Here is a 20625-nt window from a genome sequence, read left to right on the forward strand (position 1 = left end):
TATAGGGCCACACCTGGGATCCAAACCCACAAAACCCTGGGCTGCTGAAGTGGAGCGCACAAACTTAACCACTATGCCATCGGGCTGGCCCCTGTGATGGATAATTTTATGTGTCAACTTGACTGGGCTAAGGGATGCCCAGATAGCTGGTAAAATACTATTTCTGGGTGTGTCTGTGAGGGTGTTTCCAGAAGAGATTAGCATTTAAATCGGTAGACTGAGTAAAGAAGATGGCCCTTACCAATGTGGTGGGCATCACCCAATGCATTGGGAGCATGACTAGAACAAAAAGGCGGAGGAAGGGCGAATGTGCTCTCTGTTTAAATTGGGACATCCATCTTCTCTGGCCCTTGCACACTGCTGCTCCTGGTTCTTGGGCCTTTGAACTCAGCCTGAATTATACCACTGGCTTTCCTGGTTTTCCAGCTTGCAGACACCAGATGATGGGACTTCTTAGCTTCCATAATTGCATGAGCTATTTCCTATAATTAATAAACCTTTCCATCCATCCTATTGGTTTCTCTGGAGGATCCAAATACACAGTGTCTTTTATAGAGCAGAAGGTTTTAATTTAATGAAGTTCAACTTATCAATTTTTTCTTTATGTATTGTGCTTTTGGTGTTGTATCTAAGAAGTCATCATCAAAAAAATAAGCACAATCACAAGCTCAAAGACAACAGGAGAATTCAAAGAGAATAAAATTTTGGAAGCTGGCAAACAGACAGAGGAGTTAAATGACTTAGCAGACCTAAGAAAGGTGGGCAGAGTCAAATCCCAGCCAATCCATGTTGTAGAATCCCAAAGAGGGTGGAGAACTGGAGCCACCAGTTACCTCTGGAAGTGGGAGTAAAGCACGCAGCTAAAATAAAAAGGCCGGCTGAAAGTCTGTTTCAGCATTCCCTGCACCCAGCGGCCAATGACTGCCCCACCCTCAACTCAGCAAAAGATTCATACCCACCCTCATCCCACCAAACTGGGTGGAAGAGCCAGTGGTGTCCCTAATTCAGATCCTATATCAGGCTGATCATTTTCTACATGGGCTATTTATTTCCACCTGATTGCTTTGGCACTGTAACCAGCTTAACATCCTTTAAACACATGCTAAAAGTTCAGTCACAAAAACCATGAAAAGAAATTTCTTTCACTCTTCCTACTGACCCACTTAGCACTCATGATAGGAAACAGTTCATCATTCTCTAGGCACAAAATGCTCACCTTCTGAAAAAGACTTTACACCTCACACAGTTCCTGGGACAGTCTCTTAGACACATCTCCTTTGATACAGTCTACATTCTGAAAATTCCAATGTCAAAGATCCTTGTTATTAATAACTAGAAGAATGGAAAATAAGTCTGTTATAAAATAAAACTAATAGGCTGGAAAAAGACGAAAACAGGAAGTAAATTAGTTCCCAGGGTACGATCATCAATTTTTCATGAAAAGAGAAATTCTGCAGTGTTTCTTAAAGAGCGATTGTAAAATAGAAAATTAAATTAGAAGAGACAGAAAACAAACTCCAAAATAGGAGTGATGACTGTAGGACCCAGCAGAGTCTGCCTTTGAAGAAGGGGACAGATAAGGGTTGATAAGGGAACAAAGTCTTTTCTAAAGTCTATTGCTGTTTTAAAAGAAAAATTCAAATGAAAACTCTGCTAATAAAAATTTGGAGGCGGCCTGCCAGTAATTGTTTGGGCCCACAGGAGAGAGGAGGAGACAGTGTGAAGAGTTTTGGCCTCTAGTCAAACCACTGAGGATTTCCTGAGAAAATGCTATTACATTTTGATCGTATGAATCAAAAAGATGTTTAGGTACACAGAAGCATAGGATTCTGTTAAGTCTAGCCTGCTTATTTTTTCTGTCTAGTAAAGTCTTTGACATAATTTATATGTTCAATTTAGTAATAATCATATTGTTTCATATGTCATAAAGCCAAAATTTACCTTTTACATGGATAAGAGCCAAGGCGAAGATGACCAAGACATTGTGAACCAGCTCAAAGGAAAACAGACTTACATTTCCGAAAAGCAGCGTTGAAGAACGCTTTGTCCTTGCTCAACTCCATGCTGCCCACAGTGCTGTTTGCTAAGTAAGGAATGTGCTCATGTTTTCTCCCTGGACTTCATCGTTATTTATTTAGCTTTCACTTTCCAGAATGAACTGCTTATAACTATCAGAAGCTTCTAGTGAGGTCTTGAGAACTCAAGGTGGAGGAAGAGAATAAACTTCCTCCTCCTCGGTCAGCATTATTTTTCAGCTCTAAATAGTGAAACTAAATCAAAGCAGTAAAACAAAAAAAGGATGTTTTCCTCTTGTATCAAACAAGTTTTTGGCTTAGAAAGTGAAGCCTTTACATAAAAATGAAGGCTGAACCACAAAGAGATTCCACTATACATCCAGTATAGTTAATATTAAGAAGACTGACACCAATAATGTTGGCGAGGACGTGGAGCAACAGAAACTCTCATCATCGTTGATGAGAATATAAAATGGCACTACCACTTTGGGAAAAAGTCTGGCAGTTTTTAAAAAAACTAAACATATACCTACTCTTTGACCCAGCAATTCCACTCCTAAGAATTTACCCAAGAGAAATAAAAATGTAGGGGCCGGCCCTGTGGCTTAGCAGTTAAGTGCGCACGCTCCACTACTGGAGGCCCGGGTTCGGATCCTGGGCGTGCACCGACCCACTACTTGTCCGGCCATGCTGAGGCTGCGTCCCACATACAGCAACTAGAAGGATGTGCAACTATGACATACAACTATCTCCTGGGGCTTTGGGGAGAAAAAGGGGGGAAAAAAAAAAAAAGGAGGAGGATTGGCAATAGATGTTAGTTCAGGGCTGGTCTTCCTCAGCAAAAAGAGGAGGATTGGCATGGATGTTAGCTCAGGGCTGATCTTCCTCACACACAAAAAAAGAAATAAAAATGTACGCCCACAAAAAGAATTGTACAAAAAATATTTATGGTAACTTTATTAATATTAGCTCCAAACTGGAAACAGCTCAGGTGTCCATCAATAGGAAAATGGATAAAGAAATTGTGATATATTCATACAACACAATACTACTCAGCAATAAAAAAGAACTATTGACACATGCAACAAGATGGATGAATCTCAAGAACCTTATGCAGAGTAAAAGAATTCTATCACAAAAGAGTATATATGATATGATTACTTTAATATAAAGTTTTAGAATAGTTAAAACTAATCTATGGTAGAAAGTCAGAACAGTAGTAGCTTTGGGAGGTGGGAGAGGGAATTGACTGGGAAAGAGCAGAAGAAAACTTTCCAGGATGATGGTAATGTTGCACATCTTGATAGGCTTTGGTTACATAATTCTATGCACTTGTCAAAACTTATGATTTGTGCATTTTACTGAAGGCAAATATAACCTCAAAAAAAGAACTATAATGAAACACTGAACACTAGTTATTTATATGCATGCTTAAGTATTTAGATGGAAGTGTATTAATGTTTGCAATTCACTTTGAAATGCATCAAAAAAAATTAAGATGGATTGACAGATGAACAGACGGGCCAATCTGATAAAGCAAATAAAGTAAAATGTTAATTGTAGAATCTAGGTGATAGAAAAATTAGTTTTGACTACAAAATTCTTTTGACTTTGCTATATGTTTGAAGATTTTCATAATAAAATTTTAGGGAAAGAATGAAGAATGATGGGAAACCACATGCCTACCTAAGGCAGTACAACCAGATTCATAAGTATTTTCCAGATTAGGGAACATCTAAAGCCTATTTCTTGCTCCGAGTTTTACAAGAGACTATGTGGAAGATTAAGATTTTCAAACAGAAATATGGTCAGTTATATATGCTGCAATTTGATAAATGTCTTGGTGACAGATATCCTGATGAAACTTACTTCTGCTGTTCCTACATGTACTGTTTTTCTCCATGGCTTTAAATGTTGCAGTTGTGTGACCTGTCATGACATTTCCTTTGACAGAGCTGAGACAAATTTAAGGATCAAAGAGCTCCAAGTGATTTTATAGATATTATCTTATTTATCCTTGAAGTAGTTCTAAAGAGTATAGTTGAGCAGGCATTATTACATCTATTTTACAGACAGAGAAAACAGGAGGACAGAGAAATTAAGAGACTTATTTAAGGTCACAAGGACACTAACAGCACCTATAATAATAATATATTGAGTGATTACTATGCCAATTTTACAATCATTCTCTTACTTAATCCTCATATAACCTTTCATTTTATACAGGGGTAAACCAAGGCTTACGAAAAACAAAGAGCTTGGCCAAAGTTACAAAGTCCATCATCCTAACTTCTGTCTAATTAGTCAATGGTTCTAAACAGTTTTTTCTGCCCAGACACATAGGATAGATGTTCACATACCTATGGGTATTATACATAATTTTGTCAGGTATGTGTAATGCTACTGCTTTTCTTTTTCTCTAAAAAGCACACTGGAATGCAAGTAAGCACACTGGAATGCAACGAATAATCTTGAATCTCATCTGATTTATATTTTACTAAAAGCAAATCATTTGTAGATTTTGGTGTTTCAAGTAAAATTAGAAACAAACTACTTTTGCAGCATTAAGACTGAGAATCTGCAATAGCCTGAATCTTCTAAGACCGTAGCTTGTATAGCGCACCATGGTCAAGTAGACTGGTCATCTTACTGAAGAGTAAAGTGTGGTACAACTCCTTGTAGCCCAAACTGCCCTCTCCAATTGGTTCTGAAGATCTTTTTCAAACCATCCACCAAATGTCTTTAACATATTTATATGCTAAAGAGAATGTAACCCCAAGTTTTAATGAAGGCCAAGGTTACTGAGCTCTAAAAGACGTCTTAGTGGATGATAAAGGAGCACAACTTTCAGCAATACAGCCAAGTCATCTCACCTTCCTCCTTCCTTCTCTCCCCACTCCCACAACCCCAGAGTTCTATAGAAACTTTAAATACTTTACTTTTTTCTCCAATACCCAGCTATATCAGCAGCACTACAGGTGCTACAGACTAAATGTTTGTACCCCCCCACCAAATTCATATTTTAAAATCCTAACCCCTAATGTGATAAATATTAGGAGAAGAGGCCTTTGGGAGGTGTTTAGGTCACAAGAGCAGAGCCCTCATGAATGGGATTAGTGCCCTTATAAAAGAGACCCCAGAGAGCACTCTAGACTCTTCTGCCATGTAAGGACATAACAAGACGGACATCTATGAATCAGGAAGCACGCCCTCCCAGGTACTCAATGTGCCAGTGCCTTGATCTTGGACTTCCCAGCCTTTCCTACAACTGTGAAAAATAAATTCTGTTATTTATAAGCCACCTCATCTATGGTATTTTGTTATAGCAGACGAAACAGACTAAGACAACAGATATCTATTCCAATTCTCGGAAATGATTTATAATGAAGGAACTAAGCCTGAATACTTTCCTCAGCCTCACAACCAGTTGACAAATTTAGTTGCTATTTGTTCTTTATCACATTGTTTCTCTATTCTAGTTCCTTTTCTATGGTCCCTATTATCTAATTTTTTTTTTAAGTCCGTGATTAACAGACCAAAAGCTCTACATAAATGTTCGCAATTTGAAGAAAAAATTTTTAAAATCTGGATTTAACAAGCAGAGGTGATTATTTACTTTACAAATTAAATTCTTACTTTATGAAAACAAACAAATACAGCATTTTCTTTAAAGATCAAGCTGTGTTGCATTTAGATGTCATTCAACATAGACACAATCTTTCACAAATAAACCTGTATGCAGCATGAAGCAATTTCTATAACGTCTTGAACTTTTAAAAGAAAGCAAACAAAAACAATACAAATATATCAGAATATAATTTTCAAAAGTGTATACATAGTTGGCAGTTAAGACTTTTTTGAGCTACTATTTCTCCAGAACCTACTATGTGCTTGGCTCTATGCAAAGGGATTCATATGTATTATCTCATTTAATCTGCAACTGAGTTAAGTATGATTATCTTTTTATTTTTTATTTTTTTACAGATGAGGACATGGCAGTTTACGGAGGTGAAGGGACTTGCTCAGAGCCTTCCTTTGAGCAGGTGACCTAGTTGGCATTCAAACCAAGGTCTGTCTGATTGTAGAGCTCAGCTCTTTCCAGCATACCACACGATATATTACAGAGCAGGAGTTTTAATGTCCCTATGGCCTAAAATGGCCAAGAAGGTCATTCAGCTTCTTTCTGTCTTCTCTGATCCATCCCATCCTGATTAGGCACCTGGCTATGCATTCGGATCAGAGGAGACCATAAAAGTGAAAGCACATTATAAAAAGTCTGTCCTTAACTACATCTTTAGACAAGTTTCTTTATTTCTTTTTCCTTTTCCCAAATCTCTATTCTAACATTAGGTTTACCAGTGCCATTTCATGGAACTAATGAAGACAAAGTGATAGAACCCAAATGGTTAGAGAACTAGGAGGGACATTAGAAATTATCCAATCCAGGGCCAGCCCCGTGGCTTAGCGGTTAAGTGCGTGCGCTCCACTGCTGGCGGCCCGGGTTCGGATCCCAGGCGCGCACCGACGCACCGCTTCTCTGGCCGTGCTGAGGCCGCGTCCCACATACAGCAACTAGAAGGATGTGAAACTATGACATACAACTATCTACTGGGGCTTTGGGGAAAAAGAAATAAATAAATAAAATTATAACAAAAAAAAAAAAAGAAATTATCCAATCCAACTCTCTCATTTTATAAATGAGGAAACTGAGGTCAAGAGAAGCTAACTTGCCAGGGTCACACTGCCAGCTGATGCAGCCAGATCTGTAATGCAGATCTCTGACTTCTTTACACTATCCATAGTAGAAGGAATTTCCATCTAAGGAGACATTTAAAAAAATTTCTTTAATAAGATTTTTCAATTATCAAGTCATGTTCATAGCGAAAAAAGTAATAATAATACCCCAGAAAAGTATAAAATGAAGAGTAGAAGCCCCTTCTTTCCTTCTACCTTCTAATCCCATTTCACTCCTCAGAAGTAACCACCATTAAGTTTCTTGTGTGTTTGTCCAAAATTTTTCCACATATGTACATGTACATATATGTGTGAAGTAATTTAAACATGGAACTCCAAAAATTATTCTGTCATCTCAGACTGATGTTTTCCTCTGTATAATTTAGTCACATTATTGCACAATAATATGTATAAGTAATATTGCAACATGTCCTTAAGATTACAAAGCTGTAAGTATGATGTTCTCCTTAGGTACAGCTCACCTGTTTTCCAGATCTGGCATGCTTAAGTTTCTAGCAGCAAAGCACATTTTGAGAGGGATGACCTTCCTGTCCTTGGTGCTGTTCTGGTGTTTTGGAGAACCAGAGTCCTCACTGCCACTAAAGCTTGGTGACTGGGGAGATGCACCTTCCCATGGCAGATCTGATACTAATGATGGCTTCTTGATATATGGCGTTACTTCTCTGATGAACTTGACTACGAACAAAAATCAAAGAAGAGCGTTAGTATTTTTGTTTCCCACGAAAAATGACAACTGAAATACACATACACACACACAAAATGTCTGGCGTAAAGTGAAAAAATACGCTAAATTAAAGGGCCAGCACACAGAATCTTAGGATTGGAGGGTCCTTTAAGGGCACATAATCCAAATGAAATACCACTACTCTATTCCGAAAACTTTAACTTCTGAGCCTTTGCATGTATTGTTTCTTCGGCTTAGGACTTCTTTCTCCCTTTGTCTGCCTGGTCAACTCTCCTTAAGAGTCATCTCCTCTGCAGCCGTTCCTGTCCACTTTCTCCAGGGTGTTACCATTACATCTCTGTAACAAACTGTTAGCACCCTGGGTTGTAATTCTTTGCTAATACTTCTGTTCCCCTGCTGGCTGTGAGTTCCCCAAGGGCAGGGATTATGATTTATTCAGTCTTGGTATCCAACATCTAAAACAGTGCCTGCTCAGTCAACGTTTGAATAAATGAGTTAAGGAACAAATGAACAATTAAATACTTGAATTATCTCAGTAGTTGACCAGCCATGAATGAATCTCCTGGTGATAGATTCAGTACCTCCTGAGACAGCGCCATCCAGCTTTTGACGACTCAACATTCAGAAACTTCTGGAAACTTCCACGCATTGGTTTGCTGTCTCCTGAAGCCATATAGAACAAACTTAATCTCTTCCACATGAAAACCCTTCAAATATCTGAAGACTGAGATTATAGCTCTCTCTTCTCTAGACTAAGCTAAGAATCTCTAGTTCAATTTGATACAACTCAATCAACATTTTTAGCTACCTCCCAAGTGTCAGACATTAGTAAGCCTAAGCCACTGAGAACACAAGAGCAAATGAGGCACGGACTCTGCCCTTAAGGAATGCTCAGACTAGTAAGGGAGACAGCTATGTAAACAGATCATTGTAGTTTTCAAAACAAATACAAAAATAAAGAGTATTCCAAATAAAGTATTTCCATCAATTGTAGCCCCAAACTAAAATATGGCTTTTAGTATATAAGAAACTTTTTTCTTTTTAAATTCAGTTTTAGGACTCATATAAAATACTTCTTTTACCTCAGTCATGAGTGGCAACTACTGTCATTTGAGGCATGGTGTTCTTGTTTCAAAAACTAGATAAACCAAAGATTATTATAATCTTAAATAGCATTAAAAATGTAAATAAATAGTTCAATGCGGATGAAGCAGTCACCATTACCTCTGCTAACATCAATATATGTTATATCAGTATTCTACTTTCCTCTCAAATTCTAATGTGGTAGGTCAGAGTAGCATCATGGGAATTGAAAAACTAGAAAGATATGATCATTATCAATGCTTATCAATATCATAATAGCTAGTATTAATATTCTACAGCATTAGAAACTTTACAAGCCTATGAAACTTTACTAACAAATGGATTACTAAATCTAAAAAATAATCAGATATGTTTCTAAAAACATAGCTAACAGTCTTTAAAATATTGTTTCTTTTCTGAATAGGTAATACATGCATATAAAACAAAATTCAAAAGGTATAAAAGATTTTATAATAAAAAATATGTCCTTAAGTTTGGACATATTTTGTCCAAATATGTCAAAATAGCAGCCCAGTTCCCATCCCTGGAAGCAATCATTGTATGGTCTTCCAGAGATATGCTAGATATGCTAAGCATATGCAAAAATACACACACACGTGTGTATATATATGTATACACACACATTTCACACAATGGTAGTATATTATGCTTACTGTTCTGCACCTTGCTTTTTTTACTTAATAATATTGATAATAGGGCCGGCCCCATGGCTTAGCGGTTAAGTGCGCGCGCTCCGCTGTTGGCGGCCCGGGTTCGGATCCCGGCCGCGCACCGACACACCGCTTCTCCGGCCATGCTGAGGCCGTGTCCCACATACAGCAACTAGAAGGATGTGCAACTATGATATACAACTATCTAGTGGGGCTTTGGGGGGAAAAAAAATAAATGAAATCTTTAAAAAAAAAATATATTGATAATAGACTTTTATAAAGCCTAGCATTCTACAACATGATGTAGTGATAGAGAGGCCTCTGGAATCAGATAGACTTGGTTCAAATATTAACTGTGCTTGCTACCTCAGAGCTATGTGACCTCACTTGACTGTTCTGAGGTCCTCATCTATAAAACGGGAATAATATTAAACAAGTAAAAAGTCCAGACACATACTGAACATTTAATAGTTAGGTGCCTTTCTTTTCCTTCCCTAAATTAGAAAGTTAGAGAAGTGGAAGTTTTTTTAACAGCAATCAGTAGAAGAGGTGAAATTATTTTCCTATAAATTATTAAACAAGACCTGCTGAAAATTAAGCATAATTCTAGAAAATATAATGCTAATGCCAGCATTTAGATATAGTTTATGTGTGTTTGTATATATGTGTGTGTGATTTCTATACAGAGTTATAATATGTGTGGAGAGAGTAAAAGCTAGTTGCCTCAGGTCACCAAGGAGATTTTTTCATCCTAGAAAAATGAACATGAGTGCAGCCAGTACATCCCTTGAGTGGCTGACTCAGGCATTTCAATACATGCTTTAGCTTTGTGCTTTCAAGAGAGGATTAGATCACAAGAACTTTGGCAGAAATTCCAACAGTTTCCAGTCACTGCCAACGGCAGAGACTTTTTGAATATTTAAGGCAGTATATCAACTATTGGGCTACCAAATGGGGGAAATTAAAGATGTTCTAAATGACTACTCTGGAATATTATAGCGGTTAGAAAAACACCCTTTATGATCTACTCAGAAGTTCATTCAATCACACAGTAGCATCACTAAACTGATTCTTGCACACATATTTAAACAAAACAGACATATACACAGCCTATTGCCTGGCCTAATTAAAAGAGCGATGAGTTTCACCTGAGTTCATGACAATGCTGCCATACCCCACCTAACTGGCCATCCATAATGGCTGAAGAACTATGAATAGACATCTGTTTCTAATTTACCTGAGATTTGGGAAAAGTGGAAAGTTCTGTTTTAGTCCTATAATTGGACCTCCCAATTGCCACAATTGCTTTAATCTGGGTATCTGGCCGGATAAGCAAAGCCTCTACACCCCCACATGGCATTCAGGTCAACTCAGAAACCACAATATATTTCAGAATTATTTCATTTTTCCTGATAGTTAAAGATCAACCTCAAAATGTTTAATTAGGGCCGGCCCCGTGGCTTAGCGGTTAAGTGCGCGCACTCCGCTGCTGGCGGCCCGGGTTCGGATCCCGGGCGCGCACAGACGCACCGCTTCTCCGGCCATGCTGAGGCCACGTCCCACATACAGCAACTAGAAGGATGTGCAGCTGTGACATACAACTATCTACTGGGGCTTGGGGGGGGAATAAAAAAAAATGTTTAATTAAACACTGATGTTTGTAGTGTTTTAGGTGTTTAGATGCTGAAGTTAATTTTCTTTTTTCTATGTACTGATCATTCATTGAAAATGAAGGTGGCTTCCCCGACCCTAAAAGCATCACTGTAACTTCGTCTCTTTAGGGAGAAAAAAACATATACATGTACCGTACACACACCTGGAAAGATGTCTGGAAGGATTTTCATCCAAAAATCAATAGTGCTTATATATAGGTACAGGATTGCCTTTTAGTGTTTTTATCTATATAGTGCTATATATTTGAAATTTCTTGAGTCCATATCATTTATACCAAAAAACCCCAATTATTTAAGAAATGAAGAAAACTTATTCTGAACCCTTGCTCAAACTTGAAACATGGAACCACCTTAAACTGAAATCTTGTTGAGCCTTCAAAATCTATAATGTACTGGATGGGATCCAAGATCCAACTGATTTTTACTGAATTCCATGCTCTAATGAATAGGGGTATAGGGTGTCTATGTATTTTAATGAGGTACACTGCTATCCTGGTTTGGGGCATTAGGCAGCATCTGATTTTAAATTGAATGCCATTTATGTGGCTTTTAAAAGCTCATAGTGCAGGGGCCGGCCCCCTGGCTTAGCGGTTAAGTGCACGCGCTCCGCTGCTGGCGGCCCAGGTTTGGATCCCGGGCGCACACCGACACACTGCTTCTCTGGCCATGCTGAGGCCGCCTCCCACATACAGCAACTAGAAGGATGTGCAGCTATGACACACAACTATCTACTGGGGCTTTGGGGGAAAAAAATTAAAAAAAAAAAAAAATTCAAAAGCTCATAGTGCAGACATAGCCTACGACTGTAAACAAGTATTCTGGTAAATCAATCATCTTCCTTTATAAACATCAACCTCTCCTATAATCATTAGTTGTATCTCTAATGGTTACCTTTTTCTTACCTCACCTGGCGACCTTTACTAAGAGTTTAAGTGAAATTAAAGGGGTCAGACAATGTGGGGAGAATGGTGCCATTATCTCCCCTGCTTTCGCAAGCAAGTTTCTTTCTGGGTTATCCTTAGGGTGGAAGAGCTGGCTTTTCATTTTGCTCACAAATGAGTTATGCTGACATCACTGTTAAAGTATTCTCCCAAGAGGTTTCTCTTCAACCTCATCCCAAGATCCTCCTCCAAATCAGGAATTTGATAGATGGCCACCAAAAACATTAGGGTGGAATTACTTTACTTTCAGTAAAAAGCCTTTTACATTCTCAACTTGCAGGTGTCTTTCACCTCAAGTCTCCTGCCATTTGGGGTTTGAGTAGACTGCACAGTCTAGAGTTTGGCGATGTAAACCCTGAATGTGTTTAGTGACTCTGATTTCACTATACCTTTCCATTTGAAAGTAACATTGCATATTCACTAATTTATTGAGCTCCTGCTATGTGCCAGGAATTGTTTTAAGAACTTAAAATAGTACATCCATGAACAAAACATGCAAAAAAAAGATAAATGTAATTAATAAGTTTATCATATTCTAGAGAAAGAAAAACTTATGTTCACATAAAAACCTGTACATGAATGTTTTCAGTAGCTCTATTCATAAGTGCCCAAACTGGAAACAACCCAAATTTCCTTCAATGGGTGAATGTATAAATTGCAGTACAGCCACAGAATCGGATACTACTTGGCAATAAAAAGAAATGAACTATTGATACACTCAACAACTTGGATGAATCTCAAAGACATTATGATGAGTAAAAAAAGCCAGGGTCAAAAGGTTACATAGTACATGATCCCATTATTGAAAAGACTAAACTATATGATGAAGAATAGGTCACTGGTTGCCAGGGGGTAGGGATGAGGAAGATGTGATTAGTTTTTTTTTGTGTGTGTGTGAGGAAGATCAGCCCTGAGCTAACATCCATGCTAATCCTCCTCTTTTTGCTGAGGAAGACCAGCTCTGAGCTAACATCTATTGCCAATCCTCCTCCTTTACTCCCCAAAGCCCCAGTAGATAGTTGTATGTCATAGTTGCACATCCTTCTAGTTGCTGTATGTGGGACGCGGCCTCAGCACGGCCGGAGAAGCGGTGCATCGGTGCACGCCCAGGATCCGAACCCGGGCCTTCAGCAGCGGAGCGCGCACACTTAACTGCTAAGCCACGGCGCCGGCCCAGGGGCGTTTACTTTAAATAATGCTATAATGAACATATTTTTCAGGAGAGAAATTACTGGGTCAAAGGAATATTTAAGGTTCATGATAAACACTGTAAATTGCTCCCCAAAAGGATTGTACCATTTTACACTCCCACCAGCAGTGTACGTCCATGTCCATGTCAGTACACTTGCTAACATGAAGTAATCTTATTTAAAACAATCTTTGCTATTTTAATGGGTGAAAAATGGTATGTATACATGCCCACTCAATCTTGATCTCTTGCCTCAACAAATGCAGGATATTATTTTCTTCTCTTTAAAAGCAGGAAATCCATGTCTCTTTATACTTTTTTGTCTAAAGCCATGGGAAGAGTGACTTGTGAGGTTATGACAGTGAGGAGTTACAGGACGATCACTAGAACCTCAGATCTAACAGAAATCTGAGTTAGAAATCTTTGGATTTATTGTACCAGCATTTCCAAAGTCATACTTAATTTCCTATTATTGCCTTATTATTTAACTCTGTAAAGTCAGTTCCTTTCTTCTTGCTAGTCATCAGGAGGAAGAAATCCCCAACAAAGAAACCAAGCATGTCCTCAGAAGCAGTACATGTGCTTATAAGACGTGATTTCAATGTTTTCCAGTTAAAAAAAACAGCAACTGAGGTTTATGTTGGTTCTGGGATTTTCAATTCACTTCATTACCCATCTTTGCTTCTCCATTTCAATCCAAGGCCTGTCCAACTCAATAAAAGCAGGAGATAAATCCTTTCTGAGGATCTCAAATTACTATTGGGATGACAAAGAGAACTCAAGGTTCATTTGGAACCTCTGAGCTATAGTGGAGTAAGTCCAAATAAACCAGAAATAAGGTAGCTCTGAAATTTGTCCCCAGCAATTAAAATTTCAGGATTTAAAAATTATGGCCTTTTATAATAAATTTATGCAAACTGGCAAAAAAAGATATTTTTTAGGCCTTAATCAAATTCTAACATGGATATCTATTACTTTTATACAAAAGTATTAGCTTTCACGCTTTTATAATACAACATAGAACAAGCAGCTGCATTGAAATAATTTGGGCCTTTGGACTGTTTACTGTATAATTTCTCCTTGGTAGTCTTCTTTAACTACTAATCTTATATGGTAAAACTAGTTGTGGGTCATTTATAAAGTAAATATTTTTAAAATAAATTTAAAAAATGTTTTTCTTTGGAATGTTTCCCCAAACTGCAAAAGAATATGCAAGCTTTTCAACTTTTTGTAAAAAAAAGTTTTAAACATCTTAGGTTTGCATTTTTAAATGTTTTTGTAAGGAAGACAGCTACTAGCAAATTTCCCTGGGGAAACTGCCATACAGTAAGTATGAGTGTTTAAAATCCTTTATATAACTAGTTCAAAAACCAGGAGACATTGCATCTAAAAAAATTACTTCAAACTACATATTTTTCTTTTATTTTTGGTGTTGAGATTTATATTTATTTTCTACGCCATATTTTTGTTTTTATAAGTCAATTCCACTCTTAGTACTTCTCCCTCTCCTAAAAAAGAAGTATTGCTTTATGTGAAACAATGTTGCAATCTGTTCATACCCTTCTGCTTACTTCAAAACATACAAAGCAGAGAGGATGGCTGACAACAGCAGAAGTCTTGGATTAGAAAAAATACAAAGATAAAACTTTAATTTCATTTTCACTAAAGTAGAGGCAATGAGACAGGCAATTTGCATAAGAAGAAACAGGCTGGTTAGGAATAATTTATATTGCTTCGTGGTCTCCTGCTGAAGCATTAAAGTAGAGGCTAGTTTTCTGGGGAAAAAAAAAAAAAGAACCCTACCAGATTTCAAAAACATTATAAAATGAATCATATACTATAAAACTAAGGGTAAAACTAAGGGTATCAGAGTTGCTAAGTGATAAAAGCAAGTTCTCAGTTTTATATTAAAAAAATTATATATAGATTAGTATGTTTATAAAGTGCTCAAGAAAATATGCCAATTTGCTGATAACGGTTATATCTACATTGCAATTACAGAGACTTCTATTTTTGAAGTTAACTATTTCTTTTTTTTTTTTTTTTAAGATTTTATTTATTTATTTTTTTCCCCCCAAAGCCCCAGTAGATAGTTGTATGTCATAGCTGCACATCCTTCTAGTTGCTGTATGTGGGACGTGGCCTCAGCATGGCCGGAGAAGCGGTGCGTCAGTGCGCGCCCGGGATCCGAACCCGGGTTGCCAGCAGTGGAGCACGCTCACTTAACTGCTAAGCCACGGGGCCGGCCCAAAAGTTAACTATTTCTATAGTGTTTGAACGTTTTTATAATAAGTATGTGTTCCATAATAAATAATATTAAAGTTAACTTTTAAATACATGCCATCAAATAATAAAGAAAAAATGGATTAGAAAAGTAATTTCAGAAATAGATTCAATAAGAGAAACAATACTACTCAATAAATGCTGAAAGAACAATGGGGTATCAGTACAAAATTGTCTTAGATCTATATCTCACACCCTACAATGTACTTGCATTAACCTACAATTGATCCCCTTTGTATAATTTTTATAAAAGCACTAAAGTATAAATGCAGAGCTTAACAAACTCTAATATTACCATTTACCTTTTGGGAGGTTTGAAGTGCATAATTTACCTCTCTGAGCCTCAGTTTCCTCATCTGTAAAACAAAATACCACTCTCAAAGTGCTGCTGTAGGGATTAAATGAGATAAAGTATGAAAGGTGCCTAGGCCTGAGCTTGAGGGTTGTAGGTATTGAATATTAATGTGTATGTGTGTGTACAATTAATACACTTTGGAGGGAGTAAGGTATAGTGGGCAGAGTCTAAGATTTGAAATTAGACCAGATTTGAATTTCAGTTTGTTAATTATAAACTTTGTGATTTGTACAAATAATTTCACTTTTCAATCTCAATTTCTAACCCATAAAACTCTTAATACTAACCCTAATACCAACTTTACTGAGTAACTGAGTTTACTGAGTAACTGAGAGGATTAAACAAGATTAACTAATAAAAGTAAACTGTTTAAGAGAGCCTGGAAGATAGTAGGCATTGAACATAAATGATCTACAGAATGGGATTCTTATGCAACACTGAAGAATATCTAGAGATGGCAGTTAAGATATCTCCAGAAAGATAGCAAACTAACTGTTCTTTGTCGTCTCTTTCACAAAAACATCAATTTTTACAGCACATAGCCTTCCTTGTTTACATTCCTATAACATTCCACACAGCACTGTTAGGGCACTTGTCATATGTCAGTTTCCGTTTTGCCTGTTTTTTCCACTTGACCAAGATACACTGAAGGGATTAAAACCCAAGACACCCTAAAAGTCAACATAATTATAACACATCACTTCTATAATGTTTATCCACAGTTCTTTCACTTTTTTCTTTCAGTCACTCTTAACTGTGTTGCAGTTTCTGCAGGGCTATTTAAGGCCCTGAATACATTCTCTTACACATTCATGAGGCAAAATTCATGTATTTTTCTAGCACACACACAATCTATGACTCTGGTTTGACATTATACTTGCTTCTAATCTTTTAGAGCAAGTTGTACCCCACTCCACATGACATCACTATAACAATATGCATACTTAGTTGTAGCACAAATTAATTCTATACACTGGTCAAAATTTGTCAGTACATTGATAAAAGGTTCATAGTAGGGACCATTAACACACAGGAGATGCACAGTAAATACAGGTTAGATGAATTACGAGATTCTGTCACAGATACAGATATATTTTTGTAGTCCTAATTTCCCAGTCCTGGTGAAATCATGAGAAATATTTATGCCATGTAATATAATCCAGTTAAAAACTGTTGCTGGGCCCAGCCCCATGGCTTAGCGGTTAAGTGCGTGCGCTCTGCTACTGGCGGCCGGGTTCGGATCCCGGGCACGCACCGACGCACCACTTCTCCGGCCATGCTGAGGCCGCGTCCCACATACAGCAACTAGAATGATGTGCAGCTATGACATACAACTATCTACTGGGGCTTTGGGGAGAAAAAGGGGGAAAAAAGGAGGACGATTGGCAATAGATGTTAGCTTAGGGCCAGTCTTCCTTAGCAAAAAGAGGAGGATTGGCATGGCTGTTAGCTCAGGGCTGGTCTTCCTCACGCACACACACAAAAAACCTGTCGCTACTCACGCTAGATTAAGGATTTTTGCAAATATTTGGATAAAGGGTCCTTGCTCAACACCATTATATGCCTTTTGAATATTTGGGACATGGTCACTCTCTCCATATACTGAAGGTTATCACATAAATTCTACTTGTAAGATCTTGGTTGAGTTTCTTGTCAGCTAAATTTGCTATTAAAACAAATCTGCCATTAGAATAAAATTCTCCTTAATTAACTACTATCAACTTAAACACATGACTTATGGATGAGCAGTTTATTCTTGCAGTGACACAAAAATGTAATCTTATTGTGAGGAGTCAATCATGGATTAAAACATTCTTCTGTAAGTATTAAGACAAGCCTTGTCTCACAAATCCAATGTATGGGCTTTTATCTATTCCTACTATAAATGCTAGGAAACAATCTTTTTACTTTTAAAAACCATGTTTCCCTCTTTTCAACAACGAAGAACTTTCTCTTATGTGCAAAGCATGTGGGATATTTAAAATGTTTGATATACAGACTTTGTCTTCAAGTTGTTTAGTTGAGGAGGAAAAGGCAGACATGTATCCCACCCAAAAAAGACCAATTAACAAAGCAGAAATTATAAAAGGCAAAATGTGATAAATTCTATGAGAAGTATAAACAAAATGTCGCACATAATTGAATGTAATAATAGCAAACAAAATGAAATAACTGAAAAATACTTAATAAAAATACTAATAATGTTTTTCCACTAGACAAAAAAAAAATTCTAGCAGTTTAAGTGCAAGGAAATCCTTATCTATACTTTTGTTGCTAAGTAGATGTGTCCTGGAGTAGCTGGATACACCGGATGGTTTGTTTTAGATCAGCAACCCAAGTGATAAACTATAGACGGAAACACAACATTAAGCCAGCACAATAGCTAAGTTCAAGGGGTCAGCAAGCACTCCATCCTGCACATCCAGTCAGTCACCACCAGGAAAAAGAGCCATCCAAGTTTCCATATCTTTAAACACTTTGTAATTTTTTTTATTGTACAAAAGAACTGCTATTAGTAACTGCCAGCTTTTGTTGTCATTAGGGATTTTCTGACCAAACTGGCAGTATTAACTGAGTTCAGGAAGCGGAGAAGAGACAAAGATGTGTTCCTGTTCTTTCCCTCCTCATTCTTACGTAACACATGACTAAGTAGTTCATCTGTAGTGGACTGAGAATTGTCCGAGTTCATAGAAATCAACTATTGAATGCTAAGCTATAGTGCAATACATTGCTCAACCCACAACAAATAACTGTCTTCACTGATAATTTTTTTTTACTAATTTTTTAAATTAAAAGGTAATAAAAACAAAAGCTGGAACAATTTGAGAATCAAAATAAATAATCGTGGTATGGGATTATAACCCATAGAATAAAGTAAATGTCCATGAGTCCATACTCACATAAATAAATAACTGAATAAATAAATGGAGGCCAAGGGGCAGCTCTTTCTTACAGAAGAATTCCAATTAATAAGTATAGAAGGAATGAGAGAAACAAAAAATCATCATTAGAACACTACAGTAACAGTCGTTGCAGGCAAGACACACTGATGAATGCTCATCAGGTCTAAATAATGAAAAGTTCCTGATTCCGATCTGATGTCTTACAGGTACTGCAAACTCAACAAGTCTATATTAGACACTTGGCTGGCTAACTCAACATCCATTCCCAAGCCTCCTCTCTCTCTTGCCTGTCTTCACTATAAAGGTTGAAAAAGCTAAATACTCACTTCTCCAACATCCCTTGCTGATGACCATTCAACTCAGTTCTGGCCAACAAGATATAAGCTGAAATCTGCTGGTGGCATCTGGGAAAGCTTTTCTTGATAAAGAGAACAGATCCAACCAGCAACTTTCCCTTTCCCCTTCTTCCTGCCTTGAATTTGTGCCTCAAAGCAGCTTTAGATACGATGTCAGGAGCTGTAACCATGTGATAAATGAACTTACTACAAATAACAGAACAAACCTGACATCATGGAGTGCTGCATCAGTCCTAGCATAGCCTACCTTCAGATCTCTTGTGATTTGAGATTAAAAAAATAAAAATCTTTGTTGCTTAAGCTATTCTTGTTTGTGTTTTCTTTTATTTGCAGCCAAAAGCATTCCTACCTTACACAATGTCCCAAATCCAGTCCATCTCTCCCATGCTTTACTTTCTCCTATTTCTAAATTACTCAATGTGGTTAATGGCATCACCAGTTGCCCAAGTTAGAAACCCAAAGTCACTTGTAACTCCTCTCTCCACATCAACTCCCCAAACATAAACACACAGGTAATAGATCAGCAAGTGCCATTCAAGTCTTCCTATAAAATATCTCTCCTCTATTCTCCATTTCCACTGCTACTAATCACTTCTCAGAGGGACTAGATAAAAAAAAAATCACCTTCCAGTTGCTAGACTGTCTTTCCCAATTCATCTTCTACACTGCCACTAGTTAAACTTCTAAAACACAGCTTCAATTAAGCACTCTCCTGCTTTAAAAATCTTTGGCTTTGCCTAGAGAAAAAAAGTCAAAATTCTTTAATGTGGCATACAATGCTCTTGATAACCTTTTCAGCCTCATTTCTTGCCTCTCCCTCTTTGCTCCCTATGCTTCAGTAACCAGGATCTCTGCCACTGCAGTTTTACTCATGTCATTGGGCCTTTATTCACTAGGTTCCCTGTTCCTGGAATGCCCTTCTCCCTTTCCCAGATTCCACTCCTATGTTCCAGAGGATTATATACATGTAGCATACATGTAATACAGCATTTTGGTTAAAAAGTGCCAGTTCTGGTATCAGACAAGGCTGGGTTCAAATTGTAGCTTTTCTACTTACATACTAGCTCTGTGACCTTAACCAAGTTACCTAATTTTCAAAACCTCAATTTCCCCATTTGTAGAAGAGGGATTAAATAATAATACACTGGTTTGACAATTTTTTTGTGTGTGTGTGAGGAAGATCAGCCCTGAGCTAACATCCATGCTAATCCTCCTCTTTTTGCTGAGGAAGACCGGCTCTGAGCTAACATCTATTGCCAATCCTTCTCCTTTTGTTTTGCCCCCCCAAAGCCCCAGTAGATAGTTGTATGTCATAGCTGCACATCCTTCTAGTTGCTGTATGTGGGACGCGGCCTCAGCGTGGCCGGAGAAGCCCGGGATCCGAACCCGGGCTGCCAGTAGCAGAGTGCGCGCACTTAACCGCTAAGTCATGGGGTCGGCCCCAGTTTGACAATTAAATTAGATCATTCACATAAAGCATTTGGATGCTCTGTAAATGCCACTATGGGTGTTTTAGTCATCTTTGTTTTCCCAATACCAAGTCCAGTGCCTGGCCAATATGATCAATGTTTAAAAAATATATACTGAATGAATAATTTTTCAGTACAGTAAGTACATACAATTAGTGGGTTATTATGAATATTATTTAAGGCTGGTTTTAAAAAGCTGCCTTTAGTGACTATGATACAGACTTTAAAACAATTATTGTTTCTTATA

At 37.6% G+C, this 20625-nt stretch overlaps 1 protein-coding gene across 1 annotated transcript in view; it reads right to left on the reverse strand.

The window, feature by feature from the left end:
* Positions 1-20625, reverse strand: part of SNTB2 (syntrophin beta 2) — a 103262-nt gene that overhangs the window by 53289 nt on the left and 29348 nt on the right. Inside the window, exon 2 of the mRNA XM_087420029.1 lies at positions 7232-7445. Within this exon, the coding sequence (XP_087276155.1) occupies positions 7232-7445 (214 nt within the window). The remainder of the gene's footprint in view (positions 1-7231; positions 7446-20625) is intronic.

Source organism: Ceratotherium simum, chromosome 30 (genome assembly GCF_057802395.1).
Source record: "Ceratotherium simum simum isolate JZ-2026a chromosome 30, ASM5780239v1, whole genome shotgun sequence".
NCBI lineage: Eukaryota > Metazoa > Chordata > Mammalia > Perissodactyla > Rhinocerotidae > Ceratotherium > Ceratotherium simum.